At 32.6% G+C, this 17,622-nt stretch overlaps 1 protein-coding gene across 2 annotated transcripts; it reads right to left on the reverse strand.

Annotated features, from left to right (window-relative positions):
- Nucleotides 1-1,651: 1,651 nt before the first annotated feature.
- On the reverse strand, nucleotides 1,652-7,101 carry LOC131661619 (uncharacterized). 2 transcript variants are annotated; one of them, XM_058931218.1, is made up of 13 exons: nucleotides 6,969-7,101; nucleotides 6,313-6,567; nucleotides 4,947-5,156; nucleotides 4,538-4,618; nucleotides 4,358-4,444; nucleotides 4,170-4,265; nucleotides 3,981-4,034; nucleotides 3,454-3,883; nucleotides 3,268-3,366; nucleotides 2,567-2,795; nucleotides 2,375-2,423; nucleotides 2,209-2,248; nucleotides 1,652-2,024 (listed from the first exon to the last, which is right to left on the reverse strand). In XM_058931218.1, exons 2-13 carry the CDS (start codon nucleotides 6,556-6,558, stop codon nucleotides 1,873-1,875), a joined length of 1,773 nt encoding a protein of 590 aa, XP_058787201.1. In that variant the 5' UTR covers nucleotides 6,559-6,567; nucleotides 6,969-7,101; the 3' UTR covers nucleotides 1,652-1,872. The 2 variants fall into 2 exon arrangements, with proteins under 2 accessions (XP_058787201.1, XP_058787200.1); XM_058931217.1 differs by having other exon boundaries at nucleotides 3,268-3,369.
- Between the last annotated feature and the right edge of the window lie 10,521 nt (nucleotides 7,102-17,622).

Genomic DNA, 17,622 nt, shown 5'->3' on the forward strand with positions numbered 1-17,622 from the left:
ATCAATTCCATGATAATGGTATCATTGAGGAAGTGATTCCAAAACTAGTTAATGTTAATATGAATAACCTTCTTACCTGATTCTTATTGCATAAGAATCCACAATGTTGTATTTTCCATGAACAATGAGGGAGCCCTATATCTTGATGGCTTTTGAGGTCTATTTGTTTCAAAACTAATGGAATACTATCAACATGCTAGTGGATTAAGGTTATCTTCATCTTACTAATGGTCCAAGAAATCACAACGTACCTTCTCATGATATCCTCTATGCATAATACATTTTGTAAAGGAAAATTTGGCAACAATGAAGCTTTGTCCAACCTTTTTTATAGATATGGTAAGATGGTCGGACAGGTGGTCAACCGCACTAATGCTATGTTTGGTTTGACGGCAGAATACGCATAATCGCAGTGAAAAGTCACGGTAGCACAGAAGCTACACTTTGTGGCTTCTCGTTTTCACGGCAAACTGCTATCCAAACGTGCGGTGGCGGTGAAGAGAAGCTGGTCCAAACACACGCTAAATCTTCCATGTTTTCTAGATCCATCCCTCATCATAGAGTTCAAAATATAGCTAATTTACTTGGAATCAACATTAGTTGGGTTCCTTTGTTGTACTTAGGGTCCCTATAGCTATAACAAGATCAGAGCTAAACTATCAACTTGGATTCTTCCCTATTGTCCCTTGCTGGTAGAGTCCAAATAGTAAAAGTGTTATCCAGAGCACGCTTGTTTGCTTTGTCTTCATTTTATGCTTGACCTTGACTGTTACCTAGGGAAATTGATAGATGGATGTTGAAATTTATTTGGAGTGGTGACATACATCAAAGGAAGATTATTACGGTAGCCTAGCATTAGCTTTGCATTCCTTGCATATAAGGTGTCTTAGTCATCATATCCTTAGTTCAAATTAACGATGCTGCAAACCTAAAGATATGTCGGGAACTCCTAATCTCAAATACTCACTGGACTACTTTTTTAAGGAGCAAGGTGATCAGATCCAGTTCTCACATTCCTACCACATTTTCTCTTCTATTTGTAGCAAAATTAATTCGAATTTCTCATAAATTAAAAATGAAGTTTATTACTTGATTGTCGAGGGATTCAAAATCAACTTTTAGAATGATAGTTGAATAGGTAATTCATTGGTGAAAAGCCTAAACATATCCCCTTCAAACTTACTTCAAACTTATCCAACATGTTTTCCTTGCTGCAACAGATCCATATTCCCTTGGAAGACAGAATATAAGACACTTGACTCCACTTTTCTGCTGGTAGCATATCTTTCAAAGATGCTTACTCTTTATTTTCTGATCCTGTTCAAAACATCAGTAGTTTTGTCAATGTCCATTTGATGTTTTGATTGTTTGATGCTTCAAACACTGCTTTAGACATTGATCCCTTCAAGGACCATTATTTATGATTGCCTCAATTGTTGGCACCTTCAACATCATTTGGCATTGCCAAGTAAAGAATGGAAAATTTGCCAACTAGTAATGTTGCGATGTACCCGCAATACCATTTTCCATACACTTAACTCTATTTTTTCACTCAAAGGCAACTATATTTTTTCACTCAAAGGCAAATTGTAGTCCATAAACAATAATCACCAAAATGCAACAAATGCACAATGAACAAAAACAGCTATCATTTGATAGAATCCCATGTTTTTATTAGCCCTTCCAATATTCCTATATACAGTTTTTTTCTTTCCACCGCATTTCTATGTGTTGAATAATATATCACACTATTTGACACGTAATGACAATATAAAGTGACAATTTTAACTCATTTACATATTCAAATGATATCTTTTATATAGTACATTTCTACATGCCACTACTTTTTGTCTTTAAGAATTGCTTTTAGAGCTAGCAAGCACTACTTGACTCAATCATTGACTTAGCTAGCCACAATAGGCCAGGATCATTCCGCTTCAACACCAAGTATGCATCTTCCTTCCCAAAATTGTCAAATATAACATCGTCTCTAAAACCAACTAACGAGAGAATTTCCAAGGCAGCTGTAGCAGAAAAAAAAAAAGAGAAAGATGTTAACCCAATTTTCAGCATGTACAGAAGAAATAACATGCCAGTATGACATATGATTGCAAAAAATTCGCACACAGGAAACATGTTCTGTGAAGATGGCAGTTCTATACAACCAGAACGACTGAAATTAAAATTCAATGGTCAGAAGATGCAAACCTTTATTAGTAAGGATATTCCTCTCAATGACAGGATTAGCCTGAAAAATCAGTGTTCGTTATTAATTTTTTAAATCAATAATATAAATAGAACTAATGGAAATGTCAGGATAAAGCAATGCCGCAGGCAGCATTCCAACTTGCAAGGGGTAGAATAGATTATATACCTTCCGCAATCTTTTGTATTTTTCCATTTCTGGATGTTCGATCACATTACTGCAATAGAAAAAGGAATGCTTTGTCAGTACTGAACAAAGAATTACTAGAAGTATTTTCTAAATTTTTTTGAAGCTAAAACCTAACAAGTGGATGACAAAATGGTATCAATGATTTTTCTGTATAATTGTGCATAAGCATACCTAATTATTTTAAAGAGAGTTTGGAGAACTGAAGTACTTTGCATTGGACTAACTTCACTTTTTAGCATCTCCAAGGCCTTCTGCAATCGATTACATACAGCAGTCATGGCACCATTTATCCTCTGGAGTTCTTGGTCATCTGGATCTGGCTCATCAGTCTGCAATGTAGATAATTTTGGTGTGGGAACCATGCTGTCATCAGGATCAGGTTCTGCTATCATATTTATTTCTACATCAAATTCATCATGAGCAACCGTCATTTACAATTGACATTTAGAGGCAATAAGAAACCAATTGAATCAAGAAATTATTAAGAGAGAAGGATAGCTGCTTTGAAGAAAAAAGAGGAGAAAGTAGTTGGTTTGGACAGCAAAATAGTTGGTCAACGGAAATTATGTTATAAATTATAGTGGAAATATTGGTAAATCTGATAATTATATTTTGAGTAGACCTAACAAGCTTCCAGATGTGAAAGGGGAAATCCATGGAGGAGAGATACTTCTCCCAATACCCACAATTTTTAATCAAGCAATGAAATTATTTTTATTTCTTTTATTTATTTCTTTTATTTATTTCTTTTGTTTATTTCCCCTGACAGATGCATACTATTATGAACTGTTTATTTTTTCCACCAATTCATTTTTGTGAAGTTTATGAGTGACAATGTGTCTATCTAAAACCTATTTTTTGAGAACACTTACCAATTTCTGGAGCAATAGACTTTAACGATGTTTCTGAATCATTTGCATCAGGATAACTTGCATCCATATTCACTGTACCTATCTGAGAATGCAAAGGCTCTGCTACATCAAAATCAAAAGGCTTTTGGTCAAATACAATCCAGCTATCAGTAGTTTCTGGACAAACGTAAAAGAGAGTAGCTTTACCATGATAAGAATCATCGGGATCAGGTTCATGTTTCATTCCATTTTTAATTTGATCATCGGGGTCGGGCTCATTAAGTCCTTCGTCAATAATGATAGGTGTGTCACTATATTTAATTTCTTCGGAGGAAGATTCCATATGATCGGGGTTTTCTCTGATATCAGCACCGGAATGATCATGGTCCGGTTCTTGATTTACTTCGGACTCTTCCAGCTTGTTAGAGATAACACTAGCCATCCTATGGTAAGCAGCAGTAACTGAAGATTCGCGAGCACTCATTAGCTGGTCTGACCTATTACCTCCAAGCTTCTGAGGAATATTACTATTGTCGTCAGCTACAAAATCATCTTCATAGGTTTCAGAACTCCTCACTCCACTCAAAGTGTGGCCTGCAGATCTGGTCCAATCTAAACTAGCAGCTTCTTGGTTTAACTGCAAAGAAAAAGAAAAAAATTAAATCAGCAAGGCAATAAATCAAAATGTAATAATAGACTGATAGCCAAACAAACACTCAAGAAAGTGCATGCACCTGCTTATCCAGAGCATAAAAGTTTGCATCATGTTCAGAGTATATCATGTGAGCCTGAAATGAAACACGGGTTACTTTAATAACTTTCAAGTAACAAATAGACATTTGCGCCTTATATTTTTTCTGTTACTTAAAATGCTTAGGATCAAGAGAAAAAAAATGATACTCGTGGTGCATGATATAGCTTACAAGTTCATGTAGAAGAGTTTTCTTGATGCTTTCGTATTTCCTGAAACCTTTGAGGTCATCGGTTCGAAGTCGCAATGATATTTCCTCTCCATGATTCTGGAAATAAGAATAAAAATAAGAGAAATTAACAAGAGAATACAAGTGGATACTTAAGATACCATTCTTTCTCATCTTGAAGATTCCAATACCTTGTTAAAACCAAGAATGCATTTTGGGCTCACACCAACATAACCAATGGGAGCCATCTCAGTCATGATTCCTACACGCCAACGATGCTACAAGATGCAAACCAAACATTTGTCAGGATATGCACCATACTGTCATTATGATACAAATATATATAACTATGTCAAAATGTATTTGGGTACCTTGTTCATGACTGCAACAATTCCAGGATCAGCAGCAAGCATATGCATTCTTTTCAGTGCCTCAGATGGAGGGGGATTCAACTGAAGGTAGCCAAAAGCAAAAACCATTCATGATAAGTAGAGAAACCTTCATTAAATTTTACAAATATGATGGGAGGCAAAGAAAGAAATGGATAATCAATAACCATTAACAAAGTTTAACGGGGAAAATGTCATATGCTTAAGCTACACTTTCCCAGTCCAAAAACAAATGTATGATTTTTTTGCCAAAACACTATACTAAATTACTAATAACAAAGTAAATGCAGGTGCATGAGGAACTATTGAAGATAAAATAGGAACTGCATGCTTGATGATTCTCTTCTTGAGCTCAAAATAAATAATCAATAATCATATTGTAAAATAATACCTTCAATCCAGGAATTTCAAGAGTGCGAAATTCACAAAATATATAAGGCCCTTGAGGAAGTTTCAATGAAACACGGGGTCCATGTGAAATTTTCTGTTTCAGTCTCTTTTCCTCCTCCTCAAATCCTGCTATTCTTAAATTTGCTTCGGCATTTTTCAGAACTTTGTCGACCTCATTTGTTGATACGCCCATCATTAGAATTGACTTGTCCTGGAAAGGAAACAAAATTAACTTAGGGTAACAAGTAATAAACAACCAAAGCCTTTTTCCACTAAGTGGGGGCCTGCTACATGGATCTAGAGACACCATAATGGTCTATCCTGAATCACGGCAAACGAAAGAACGTTTAGATCCAACTTATGGGAGAGATATGAAATCAATTCTATATAAGTGGAGAGGTGGGGATCAGTGAGGGGTACATGAGAATTAGCAATTGGGTAACTGAGGCATTGTCTGAGTTTCTTCTTTTTCTACTTCACATTTTCTGCTTTGAGATTGTAACAGAGGTCTCGTCCTCCCATTATTAAGGCTTTGTAAGGGAGTTTGGAGAGGTGGGGAAGGGAGGGCTTCGAAAAACGATTTTTTTTTAAAATATAGAAAAATCTTTTAACATTTTTTGAAAAAAAAAAAAGATTTTGTATAGAATGATAAAAGAGTGTTAATCATTAACATTTTTGAATTTTTGGAATATTATTCCAACATAAATTATATTGGAACAATTTGTCTAAAAGCTCCCAAACCCTCCTAACCCCTCCTCCAATACAATCTTTTAGCTCCCTTAGGGGGATTTTGGTTTTTGAATAAAAATAAATTCCTCAAAACCCTCCTCACCTAAATCGTTCTATTCTTTTCACTAAATCCTTTCCATTTTTCAAAGCCCTCCCTTCCCCTCCAAACTCCCAAACAAAGCCTAAATGTATTTTCAAATTCATATATGCTCAGTTTATCTATGAAGAAATCTATGAAGAAATCTTTACTCCAGAGCCGAAGATCTAATTTGAAGAAAGTGCATGATATTTGATCATGAATGCAAGTAACCTAACATGAAATACCAAGATACAGTCTCTTCTTTCAGTATTAAAATTTAGAGTTCAATTGCAAACCAAGATGGAAGGAAAAAACATAATACAGTTGGAATAATAGCATATAAGAAGAACCGTGTCTACTCAAATAGATGTTGAAGAATGAGAGGCCAACAATAATATCATGTGAACAGAGGATACCTTAGAAAAACTCAATAATATTTTAGTTCAAATAGGTCAAACAATAAGGAAAACCACCCGGCCGCTAACATAGTGCAACGTTTTATAGAACAATAAAACAAATATATTAATCCACGTGATATACTATATGTAAATGATAATACCTGGGAAATGGAAGCTTCCCGCAAAGTTAAAATTGCATGCTCAGTTGAAAAGGGAGCCAGCAGTTTAGATGTTCTACCGGCAGCAACTTGTGGAACAATAAGCTTCATGGTATCTTCTCTTATATCAGTTAATTTTCGCAATTCCTCCCCTAGATCCTTCACAGTGGCATCCAAACTCATGTCTACAACAAACTTTTTCCCCCTCCATGAAACAGAGATGTTGACAAGGCTTGATGGAGTGTGCATATTTAATCTCTACAGAATTCAACAAGATCATGATACAATAAAGTTATCCCAAATTCAAGAACAATCCCTAATATAGAACAGTTGACAGCTTCATATAATCACAAATACCATAAAATTTGACAAAAGTCAACGTATCAACAAATCAAAGTGATAATCAGTACAAGTAATTCGACAATTCTACAAATTCTCAACTATAACAACCAATTTCTGGAAATTAGAAAAACCCTGAATTGAGAATCATTCTTAAGCCACAAAGAGATAAATAAAAAGCACAATTTCGCAGCTCTAGCAATAGCAAAAACGAGAAATGAATAAAGATTAGGGAATTATCCAATGTTTAATTTTGTTTGCGTCATGATCAGAAGAAGTGAAATAACAGCATCGGATAATGAAGAACAGAGTTGAATTACCTTACGGGTGCTGAAGCTATGGAGCAAAAGAATTCGATAAAGGGTGAAGAAACGGAAGTAGGTGAAATGTAAGGAAGGGGAATGAAATAGAAATAAAATGGGAATAGGGAAAACGGGACGGGAGGAGGACGTATGCGCTGACGCACACCACCTCGAATTTTCTAGCACTTTTAATATCTTTTTAATTCTCTTTTTTTTTTTGACAAAATTATTAGATTTCTTTATTCTTTATTGCTCATGATGATGAATAAAAACTAGATAAATAAACAAAGTTTTTCAACCAATCTCACACTGAAATTCCATTTTTGTCTTCAGTTTTCGTAGATATACATTCGGAAGCATTCCACATTTTGAAAAAATTTGATTCCTTCCGTAGATACATCTACAGAAGCGTAATAAACTAGTGTATATGGGGAAAAAATACACATAAAATCAGTTCAGGGACGATTCCGTAGGTGCATCTACGGAAGTGTCTGATATAGTTTGAATCAGCATGATCACTCCCCCAATTGTTTCATTTCTTCAAACTCGTCATATTCCACACCCTAAAAACCCTACATCATCAATATCCTATTTCACTCCAAGACTCAAATTTTTTTGTGCAACAAATCAAAGGGAGCAAGAAGAGTCTGAATTTCAGGTAAATAATCACTTTCAACCACTACATTATTCACATTATCAATGATTTTTTCTGTAAAAAGGTTATGTAGCTTCCATAGATCATCTACCGAACGTGTTGAGGAAGAAAACTTCCGTAGGTGCATCTACGGAATAATCCATGCAATTTTTTCCAGCATTTTGCAATTCTGTGTGATTTTGGCAAAGTAGGTATGGTGCACCCCGATAATATTTCAGGAGAATTAGCTACTTTAGTTGATGTCTGTACGAACATCGATGGGGTAGTCGCAAATGTAGTAGATGTCGGAGGTGACTTTAGCAGCAAGCAAGACTTTGATGATCGTGAAAGCATGCTAACATGGATTCCTAGGAATGCAACTAACCTTGGTTTTGGTGTGGTGATAGGAAGATCGGATAATGGTATGGCGAGAAGAAACCCGTTTGTAATAATATTGTGCGAAAGAAGCAGGAAATACCATCCTCCTCTAAAGAATTTTAAAAGAGACGACACGGGAACTAGAAAATGCGAGTGTCCATTTAAAATATGTTATTACATGTTGGCTAGCAAGAAATGGAGATTATCTGTTATTAGTGGTTTGCATAACCATGATTTGTGCTCAAAATTACAAGGTCATCCTGCCGGTTGAGAAGGCATCTATTAAAGACACGTCCTTGAATTTTTTCCAACCGAAAAATATACTTGTCACATTGAAAAGGAAGGAACCCGACAACATATCAAATATAAGGCAAGTGTATAATCAACGGTACCGCAATAATAAGGCGAGTAGGGTAGATAGGAGCGAGATGCAACAATTGTTGAAAATGTTGGATGATAACAAATACGTGTCGCGCTACTGAAATTGTGATGACGAGGTTAAGGTCTGAGATATTTTTTGGACTCATCCGGATTCGACAAAGTTGTTCAACACTTTCTAGACAGTGCTCTTTCTCGATTCTACTTACAAGACTAACAAGTATCGACTCCCATTATTTGAAATGGTCGGTGTTACATCTACCGAGAAGACATTTGCCGTTGGTTTTGCTTTTTTGGAGTTTGAAAAAGAAGATAATTTTAGGTGGGCATTGGAGGTGTGTCGCTCACTTTTGAAGAAACAAGTCGAGATGCCTAAGGCGATTGTTACGGACTATGCCCCCTCTTTGATGAACGCGGTTGCAAAGGTATTTCTTTCTTCTGATGCATTACTCTGTCGATATCACATATCATGTAATGTGAGAAGTAAGGTTAAACCTGCCGTGGGAACGGAACAAGTAGGGACAGAAGGTGGAAAATCGGTAAAGCCCGAAGTGGTTGTTGACCAAATAATGGATGCATGGGCCCATATTGCAAGTTCGTCGACAAAAGAATTGTACGTCGAGCGTTCTGTGACAGAGACTGTGTGGTCCATAATCTCCAAAGGCTTCTATAAATTTGGGGTTTATAGGTTTGCATTACACACAAACACAAACCCTAAACACAAACATAAAAATGTCTCGTATAAGGCCATAATCATGGCAGCGAACATCATCCAAGCGTCCCGATCCTGAACCGGAATATCGCATAAGGGAAGGGCATGTCATTTTCTCTCCCGTCAAATCTCCATGCCGGTTAAGTTTTGGAATATCCATTCCTTCGACTAACTCAAGAGGACTATCATGTCTTTTTTAGAGGGGGAGTACAAACCCGATGAAGTCATCAGAAGGATCCAGAGGCTTAGAACAAGGACCTCTTCTGTGACCAGAGAAAATGAACGTTGGTGGGATGAAGTGAAATTCGACATGGATTGCATTCAAATGATGCATGGATTAGATGACATTGTTTTAATCGTTGTAATTTCTTAGATCTCTTAGTTTTCTTAATTTTCTATTGGAAATTTTGTTGTAATGCCGATTAATCAATGAATCAATGCATGGGTGTTTTATGGTTAAAAATGTTATTGTTCTAGTTTTCTGGGTCTGAGTTGATTCCGTATATGCATCTACAGAAGTCTTCCGTAAGTGCGTCTACGGAATAAAACAACGTTAAACAAAAAAAGATGCTTCTAGAGATGCATCTACCGAAGCACGAGGGCAATTTTGTCAATTCGGTGGTGCACCTCATACCTATGGGGTGGGTTAAGAAATCTTTTAAATAAATATCCATCATATTAGATTTCTTTATTCTTTAGCGTATATATTATTTTTAAAAAAATCTAATAATTAATACTACTCTTTACTCATTGAACTTGAAGAGAGATGAGGTTGGCAGTGACACCGAAATCTATTTGATTTTTAATTTACTATCTACTTTAATATAGTGTTTAATGGTGATGTACTAACAATGTAAAATAATTTTACACTATCATCCAATGAAAATATATCATTCTGTCATATCTTCTCAGTAATTTAAAAATAACAGTATGACTTGGTAGGATATATGGTCGTGATTTAGTTGACAGTGTAAAACTTTTTTACACTGTCAGTGCATCAACCCTTTTCTCTTTAATATATATATATATATATATATATATATATATATATATATATATATATATATATATATATATATATAATAACAAAATTATAATATATATTTAATATTTTAATTACAAAATTATCATATAAACTAATTTTACATTTTTAAAGTATTCTTAATGTTTATACATTTAAAAAATTATCATAAAATGTATTACAAATGCAAAAAAAAAAAATAAAAAAATTTGAATGAGGAATGTTAATTTAAGATTCACAAAACATAATATAGATGAAATGAATATATATATATATATATATATATATATATATATATATATATATATATAAAATATATATATATATATATATATATATATATATATATATATATATATATATATATATATTAGGTATGTAAAAAAAGAACATGGAAATGCAATAGTCATTCGTATCTCAGGTAATTCGATAAAGTTAGGTTCTTAGTGATATACAATTGTTATTATAAAATCACTAATAACTGGAAATATTTAAAAAGGAATATTTATTAAATCACCAACATGATAAATTTAATATGTCTAATAAGTATAAATATTTACAAATATGACTAATTACTATTAATATTTACAAATATCACTAATGATTATAATTATTTATAATATTTTGTTGTTTAAATAAAAAGATATTGTGATGATAGTGTCCCGTGAAAATAGTCACTTTATGCTAATTAAAAATATTTATAATATTTTGTTGATTAAAATAAAACATATATTATGGTGATAGTGTCCCGTGAAAACTTCTTAGTTGAATAATTTTTCAATTTTAATTGGTATATAATTTATTTAAATGCAATTATATAATTTAATAACAAATATCTCTAAAACTATAAATATTTATAAATGTTTAGTTGGTTAAAATAAAATAAAAAAAGGTATTGTGATGATAGTGACTAGGGGTGATCGTATCCGAACCAATCCAAAAGAAAAACCGCAAACCAAACCAATCCAAACCGAAAACCGCAAAAACCGCGTTTGGTTTGGATGGTTTTGGATGATTTTTGGGCCAAACCGCACGGTTCGGTTCTGTTTGCGGTTTTCATTTCACAAAACCGAACCAAACCGAACCGAACCGCATATTTAACTAAACTTTTGAATTTCTATAATTAATTTATTATATTTCCAATCCAATTGCAATATTGTACACTCACGTCACGTGACTCACTATTCCTTCATTCTTCCTTCATATTCAACATTTCAACTTCATTATCTGATTTCTCTCTCTCATTTTAGAGAAGCATTTGGTGTATATGTAGTACTGATAATATTTAGTCCTGAAGTTGTAATGTTGTATTAATATTTAGAACTGAAGTTATCTGATACTTGTATATGTAGTATGTAGTTTATTAGTTAGTATGTAGTTTATTAGTATGAAAAATTGTATATAGTATGTAGTATGAATAACTGAAGTTATATTAGTAATTTAGTATGTAGTATATGTAAAATACATAGTATGATACTGTAAAATACATGATACACTTATATGTAATAAATGTATGGAAGAATGAATTATTGTTATTTTTTTATTTCAGTATATTTTTATTTTATGGTGTAAACCGCAACCCACCAAACCGATCCTAACCGCATTGGTTTGGTTTGGATGACTTTCTAAAAGTTAACCGAACCAAATCGAACCGCATGCATTTTTATCTCGCGGTTAGGATGACTTTTATGCTCAAAACCGAACCAAACCGCACCGCGAACACCCCTAATAGTGACCGTGAAAATAGTTGATGATATAAGAAAAGTGAATAAAATAAAATAGATATTGTGGTAATAGTGACCCGTGAGATAAATAAATTTTTAATTAATTAAAGATAAAATATAAATTAAGATAAAAAGAATCATAAGTGAAATATTATTTTTGTCAAAAAAAATTTTAAAATCTTCCAAGTTTAGTATGTATTTAATTTAAAAAAAAAAAAAGAATTTTAATGTTCTTTAAAGCATTTTGTACATTTTTTAATTTTTTTTATCTATTTGTAGAACATTTGTACATTCGTGTTTATTTTTTAAAAAAGCATATTTAAATCGTCCGCCCGGTTTAGAACATTTGTAGATTTATGTTTTTTTTAAATGATGAAATAAGATATTCGTTATAACAAATTAAAATAATTAAAAATTAATTAAAGTTTGACAAAATATAGTTTAAAAGAAATTAATTAATATTCATGAACATGTATGATATTATCAATACTTTAAGTACCTTTGACATTTTCATATTCATATTCTTACTAATGTTACATATTTTTAAGCAATTAAATGGATGTCACTGTTTGAAAAATATAACTTTAATCATAAGTTCACACCAAAGGTTATATATCATGCATCAAAAGTTTACACCAAAATACTAAAACAAAAAACACCAAAATCAAGATAGCTTGTATACAAGTTAAATTGGAGGGAAAAAATCAATGGATAATAGAAATGTTAAAAAAGGGATAATAGAAAAATGAGAAGAGAGTGTCATTTGGAAGAATGTAATAATGTCATTGGTTGGAATAAATTTTAGATTTAGCAAATTATAAAAAATACTTTTGTAAAGGTAATTAATTTTTACATTAAGGATAATATAGAGAGTTTGGACTTTGGTAGAATGTTTTATTAATAGGTATGTAGTTGATACCATTTAAGATAAAATAAACTCATAAATTGAGGTGGTGCACTCTTTCCATCCTTATGGCCCGTTTAGTGAGCAGGATATGATAGAGATATGATAGGATATGATAAAGACATGATATGATATCAAGCAGGATAAAGATAGGATATGATACAGACATGATAGAACTTATCATATCATGTGTAACGCCCGGAAATTCGATTATTCTCTTAATCTAGACGTTCGGAGTGTTTAGTGAAGTTTTCGTATTTTGAGACGATTTAGTCGGTATTAGTTCGGGATAGCGGATTGATATTTAATCAAGAGTTTTTATAGTTTAAGTATTAGAAATATTATTGGAATAATATTTGAAGTTTTGAGAATTTTCTGAGTAATTAAGATTAGATCGGAAATATGATATATTGGTCGAATTTGGATTGTCGGTGTTATTTTAAGAAGCGTGTTTGAATTTCTTAAGTTAAAAGTCGGATTTTAGTCGGCCGGTCGAAGAATAATATTATTTACAAGTCGGAATTTATTATATTGTTGGAATATTAATAAAAGTGATATTTTGATTTAATTGGAGTTATTTATTTTATTGGGCCTAAATTGGTTTGTGGAGTATAATAAAGAAGAGTTGTTATATGCTAAGCCCAATTGAAATAATAAAATTAGGGTTTTAGAGATGAGAAAGAGTAGTTGTCATTTTTTGAGAAAACAAGAATAGAAGAGAAAGAGACAAGTTTTAGAGAAGATGAACAAAGCTTGAAGATTTCCATCCATGGTGTCCAATCGGAAGTGTGAATCGGAGACCCATTGAGTTGCTTCAATTGATAAGGTAAGAGTGAGATTTTTTTCCTATAATGGGGCTCATGAACAATTGTATGTGGGAAATTAAGTGTGTAGATTTATTGCATTATCTTGTGTTGATTATTGTTGTTCATAGAAAATCAAAATTGGGAAATAATGTTGAAATGTTGTGCTCGGTTTCGTCTTCCATGTGCCCACTATAGCGGGAGTAATTGTTTAATCATTGTGGCGTGAATTACATTTTATTCTGCAACGTGTATTATATTTGTTTTCAGTGGCACACTATAAAAAAGGGTGAGTGAAATATATTAGTTTTCACTTTTCACTACTAGCACTTACTGTAGCAACTTTTATAATGAAAAGAAAATAGAAAATGGGTGAATGGTGCTACCTTCTATCACTGTAGCGAAAACTAAGTATGGATGCTATGTGTTACTTTTTTATGTATTGTAGCGAAAAAGAAAAGAAAGGTAGTCCACTTAACAAAATGTAATTTAGAATAGTCTCGTTTGACCGAAATAGCCGAATTAAGCGATATAATTAGTTATCTGGAATTTGATGAAATTTGACGTGGTAGCTAAGTTTAATTAGTACATTAACGTGGTGGTGTTATTTTGTCAAAATTGTGATGTTAATCGGTCGATTAAATTAATGGTTGAATTAATTTTCAATAAGCCTATTTAATTGGAATAAACTTGAACTTAGATTAACTATTCGGTTTATCAGTAAATTACGATATCTTGAGAATTTAACCAAACAAATCGAATAACCGGTAAAGAATAGAATTGTATCCGAATTAACCGGTTGAGCTGTGTTCTTAGTGACTTGGGAGGATAACTCGAAAATTTGTAAAGTCGTGAATATTAAGGATTTAATCGAAAGTTAGATAACCAGTAGTGACGCAGGATGTATCCCATTGATTAGAGAATATTAGGTGAATAATTTTGGTTAGTTGATGGTGGATTAGTGAGTTAAATAAACAACTAATTATAGTGGATTATGAGACTAATGTGAATTGACTTAATGTGTTGTTTGTTGTGATATATCGAAATATGATGATGTTGTGATGATTTTGTTAATATGTGAAGTTATATGTTTGTCGTGATATACCGAAACATGATGATGTTGTGATGAGTTTATTGATATGTGAAGTTATGTGTTTATACCGAAGCATGATGATATCGTGACGATTTTATTTCTATGTAAAGATGAAAGATCATTTGTGACGTTGAATTACCTCTAATAATTGGTAATTATCAGTGATGTAGGCGTATGCCTCGCAGTGACGTTGGATTGTGATAAGTATGTTGTGTATGTCTTGTTTGTCGAGTTACATTGCATATGCATACTCTGTGACGGCCTGGATTGGCAAATTAGTGACGAAGGCTTATGCCTTATGCCTTAAATTCGGGCAATTGGTGACGGATACATGAGTCATGTCTCATGTGTCTTATGTGATTCATAGTTGTGACGTTTTGTGACCATATCGTGATTATATATTGTGACTTGTTAAATGATGGAAGTATGTGAAAATGTGAATTGATGATTTTATGAATATTATGATGATGTCAATATTTGTGAATGCGATTAACTGAATATGTCTGGTGTGACTTATATGTGATGTTTTGTGATTAGCCGTATATATGATGTTTTGTAATTAAATGTATATGTGATGTTTTGTGACTAGAAGATTGACTTATATGTTGTGATGTTTTGAGACTAAAATTATGATTTATACTCGTGATATATCATGATTTGACTTGCAAGTGAATGACTGACATGTTTATATATAATTGATGCGAATGTGAAGTAATGTGACTTATGATGCGATGAAAAGTATGTGAGATTTGTGAGTTAGTGAAAGTATGAAGTATATGGCAATATTAATACTGGTGATGTGATAATTATATATGCCTGAATCCTAAATATACAATTTATCATACGCTCACTTATATGATTTGATATCTCACCCTTTTCTTTGTTTCGTCGTTGCCTTTATATTGGTAACATGCAGGTATTCGAGTAAGAAGATTTTAGTTGCTGTTTATCGAGTCGGTTGTCGCTCTGATACGTAGCATCCGGGGGGATGATTTATGATGTTCATCGTGTTGTTGTTAATTGTTTTATCTTAGCTGAATAATATGTTATTGGCTCAAATATTGAGAACTATGATACCGCCATGTTTTCATAAAAGAAATTATTTTGTTTGAAAGTATTACATGTTGAGCAATTGTTTGATTGAATTTAAGAAGTGTTATGTATCCGCTAAATGCGATGAAGTGATTTATTGTTAAATGAATAAGTGACGCCTCATTTGTTTGTCGAGAAATTTTGAAACTCTGATTCTTGAATATTTGCCGGGTAGAAATGGGGTGTTACATCATGTGTTTGGTTCACACAGGATATCAGATACCAAATTATATATATATATATATATATATATATATATATATATATATATATATATATATATATATATATATATATATATATAATATCCTTGTAAAACAATTATATTTTTTTAAAGTTATTTTGTAAAATATTTTAAAATTTATAGATTGGTAAAAGAAAATACTTTTTTATAATTAAAAAAAATTCATTGACACTATTGAGTAAATAATTTTAATTTTTCTTAAAAAAGATCACGAATTCTAGTATATGTTGTTTCTACTCGAGCCAAGAATCTCTGCATCATCTTATGTTTGAGTGTCATGCAATGCACAACATATGGAGCAAAGTTTTACATTGACTTCAAGTTTAACACAATCCGAAAGGATGGAACGAGAAAATTCAGTGGATTATTCGTAATTGCAAAGGAAAAGGTTGGTGAGCCCTCCTCCTCAAGTGTGCGTTCACTGAAACAGTTTATGGTTGTTGGAATTGTAGGAACAAGTTTTGCTTTAATACTACACACCAAATGGTAGACATAGGTGATACTATCATTAAAAACATTGTGTATAGATTATGGACTAGACCTAAGCTAAGACATCACCTAGCTAGTTTAGTGATGCCTTGAGTGGTTTAGTGAGGTTTTTCTTTGTTGGTTGGATCAGTTGATCGCCTCGTTTGTATTCATTTTTTTTGGTTCATTGAAATATATATTTCGCTTAAAAAAATCAAATTAATTTTTATTTATATTTTGTCATATTTAATTTTTATTTTAAATTATATTTTATAGGGGTAAATTAGTAAATCATTTTCTTATCCTAGTGAGGCAGGAGAGGATAAGTTTCAGGATTAACTTATCCTATCATGTTGTGTCAACAAACACTGGATTGAGATAGGATATGATACAGATATCTTATCCTGTCTTTTATCCTGCGCACTAAACGGGCCCTTATGAGTTATCTTACACCATCAAGAAAAGTCTTTAATGTCTCCAGCGTTCGGAGATGCATTTTTGAACGCATCTTTTTTACACACATTTAAGCATAAATTGTTGAGCAACTCTTATTTTGCGAAAAATTGGGTATATCCAGAGATACATCTCCAAATAAATTTTTTAGCAGTATGGGATGGATCTCATAATAACACATTCTAGTGTGATTTTCGGCGTATCCGAAGGTGCATCTCCAAGCATATTATTTTTAGCAATATGGGTTCGATCTCAGAATAATGCACACTGGTGTGATTTTGGGTGCGTCCGGAGATGCATATCCGAACGCATGAAAGACATTTTTTAATTTTTGAGGATGTGAGATGCCCACACAAGGTTGGAAAGAGAAACCCTCTCAAACTTTTATGATAAATGATGTATTTGGACTATATATAACCTAAATACATCAATTATTTAATGAATTTTAAAAGTAAAAGTTGCTTATAAAAAAAATGGAGTTAGGGGTAGACATCAGTCGGACGTGATTCAGATTCGGTCTAAAAAAGTTTATTTGAAAAAAACCGATGAAAAAATTTTCATATCCAATTTCGTCTATTTTAATCATCGGTTGATGCAGGTTCGATTAGAAACATCGACGTGTTGGACGGTTTGGTTTATTCAGTTGGCTTCTTTCTCCGTTCATGAGTTCAGTATAATGACTTGCTCAAGAAAGAAATAACAAATTTCACACCCAAAATAATATTATGGTTTAAAAGAAATAATTTCGACAGAGATAAACTTTTTAAA

Source organism: Vicia villosa, linkage group LG3, assembly GCF_029867415.1.
Source record: "Vicia villosa cultivar HV-30 ecotype Madison, WI linkage group LG3, Vvil1.0, whole genome shotgun sequence".
NCBI lineage: Eukaryota > Viridiplantae > Streptophyta > Magnoliopsida > Fabales > Fabaceae > Vicia > Vicia villosa.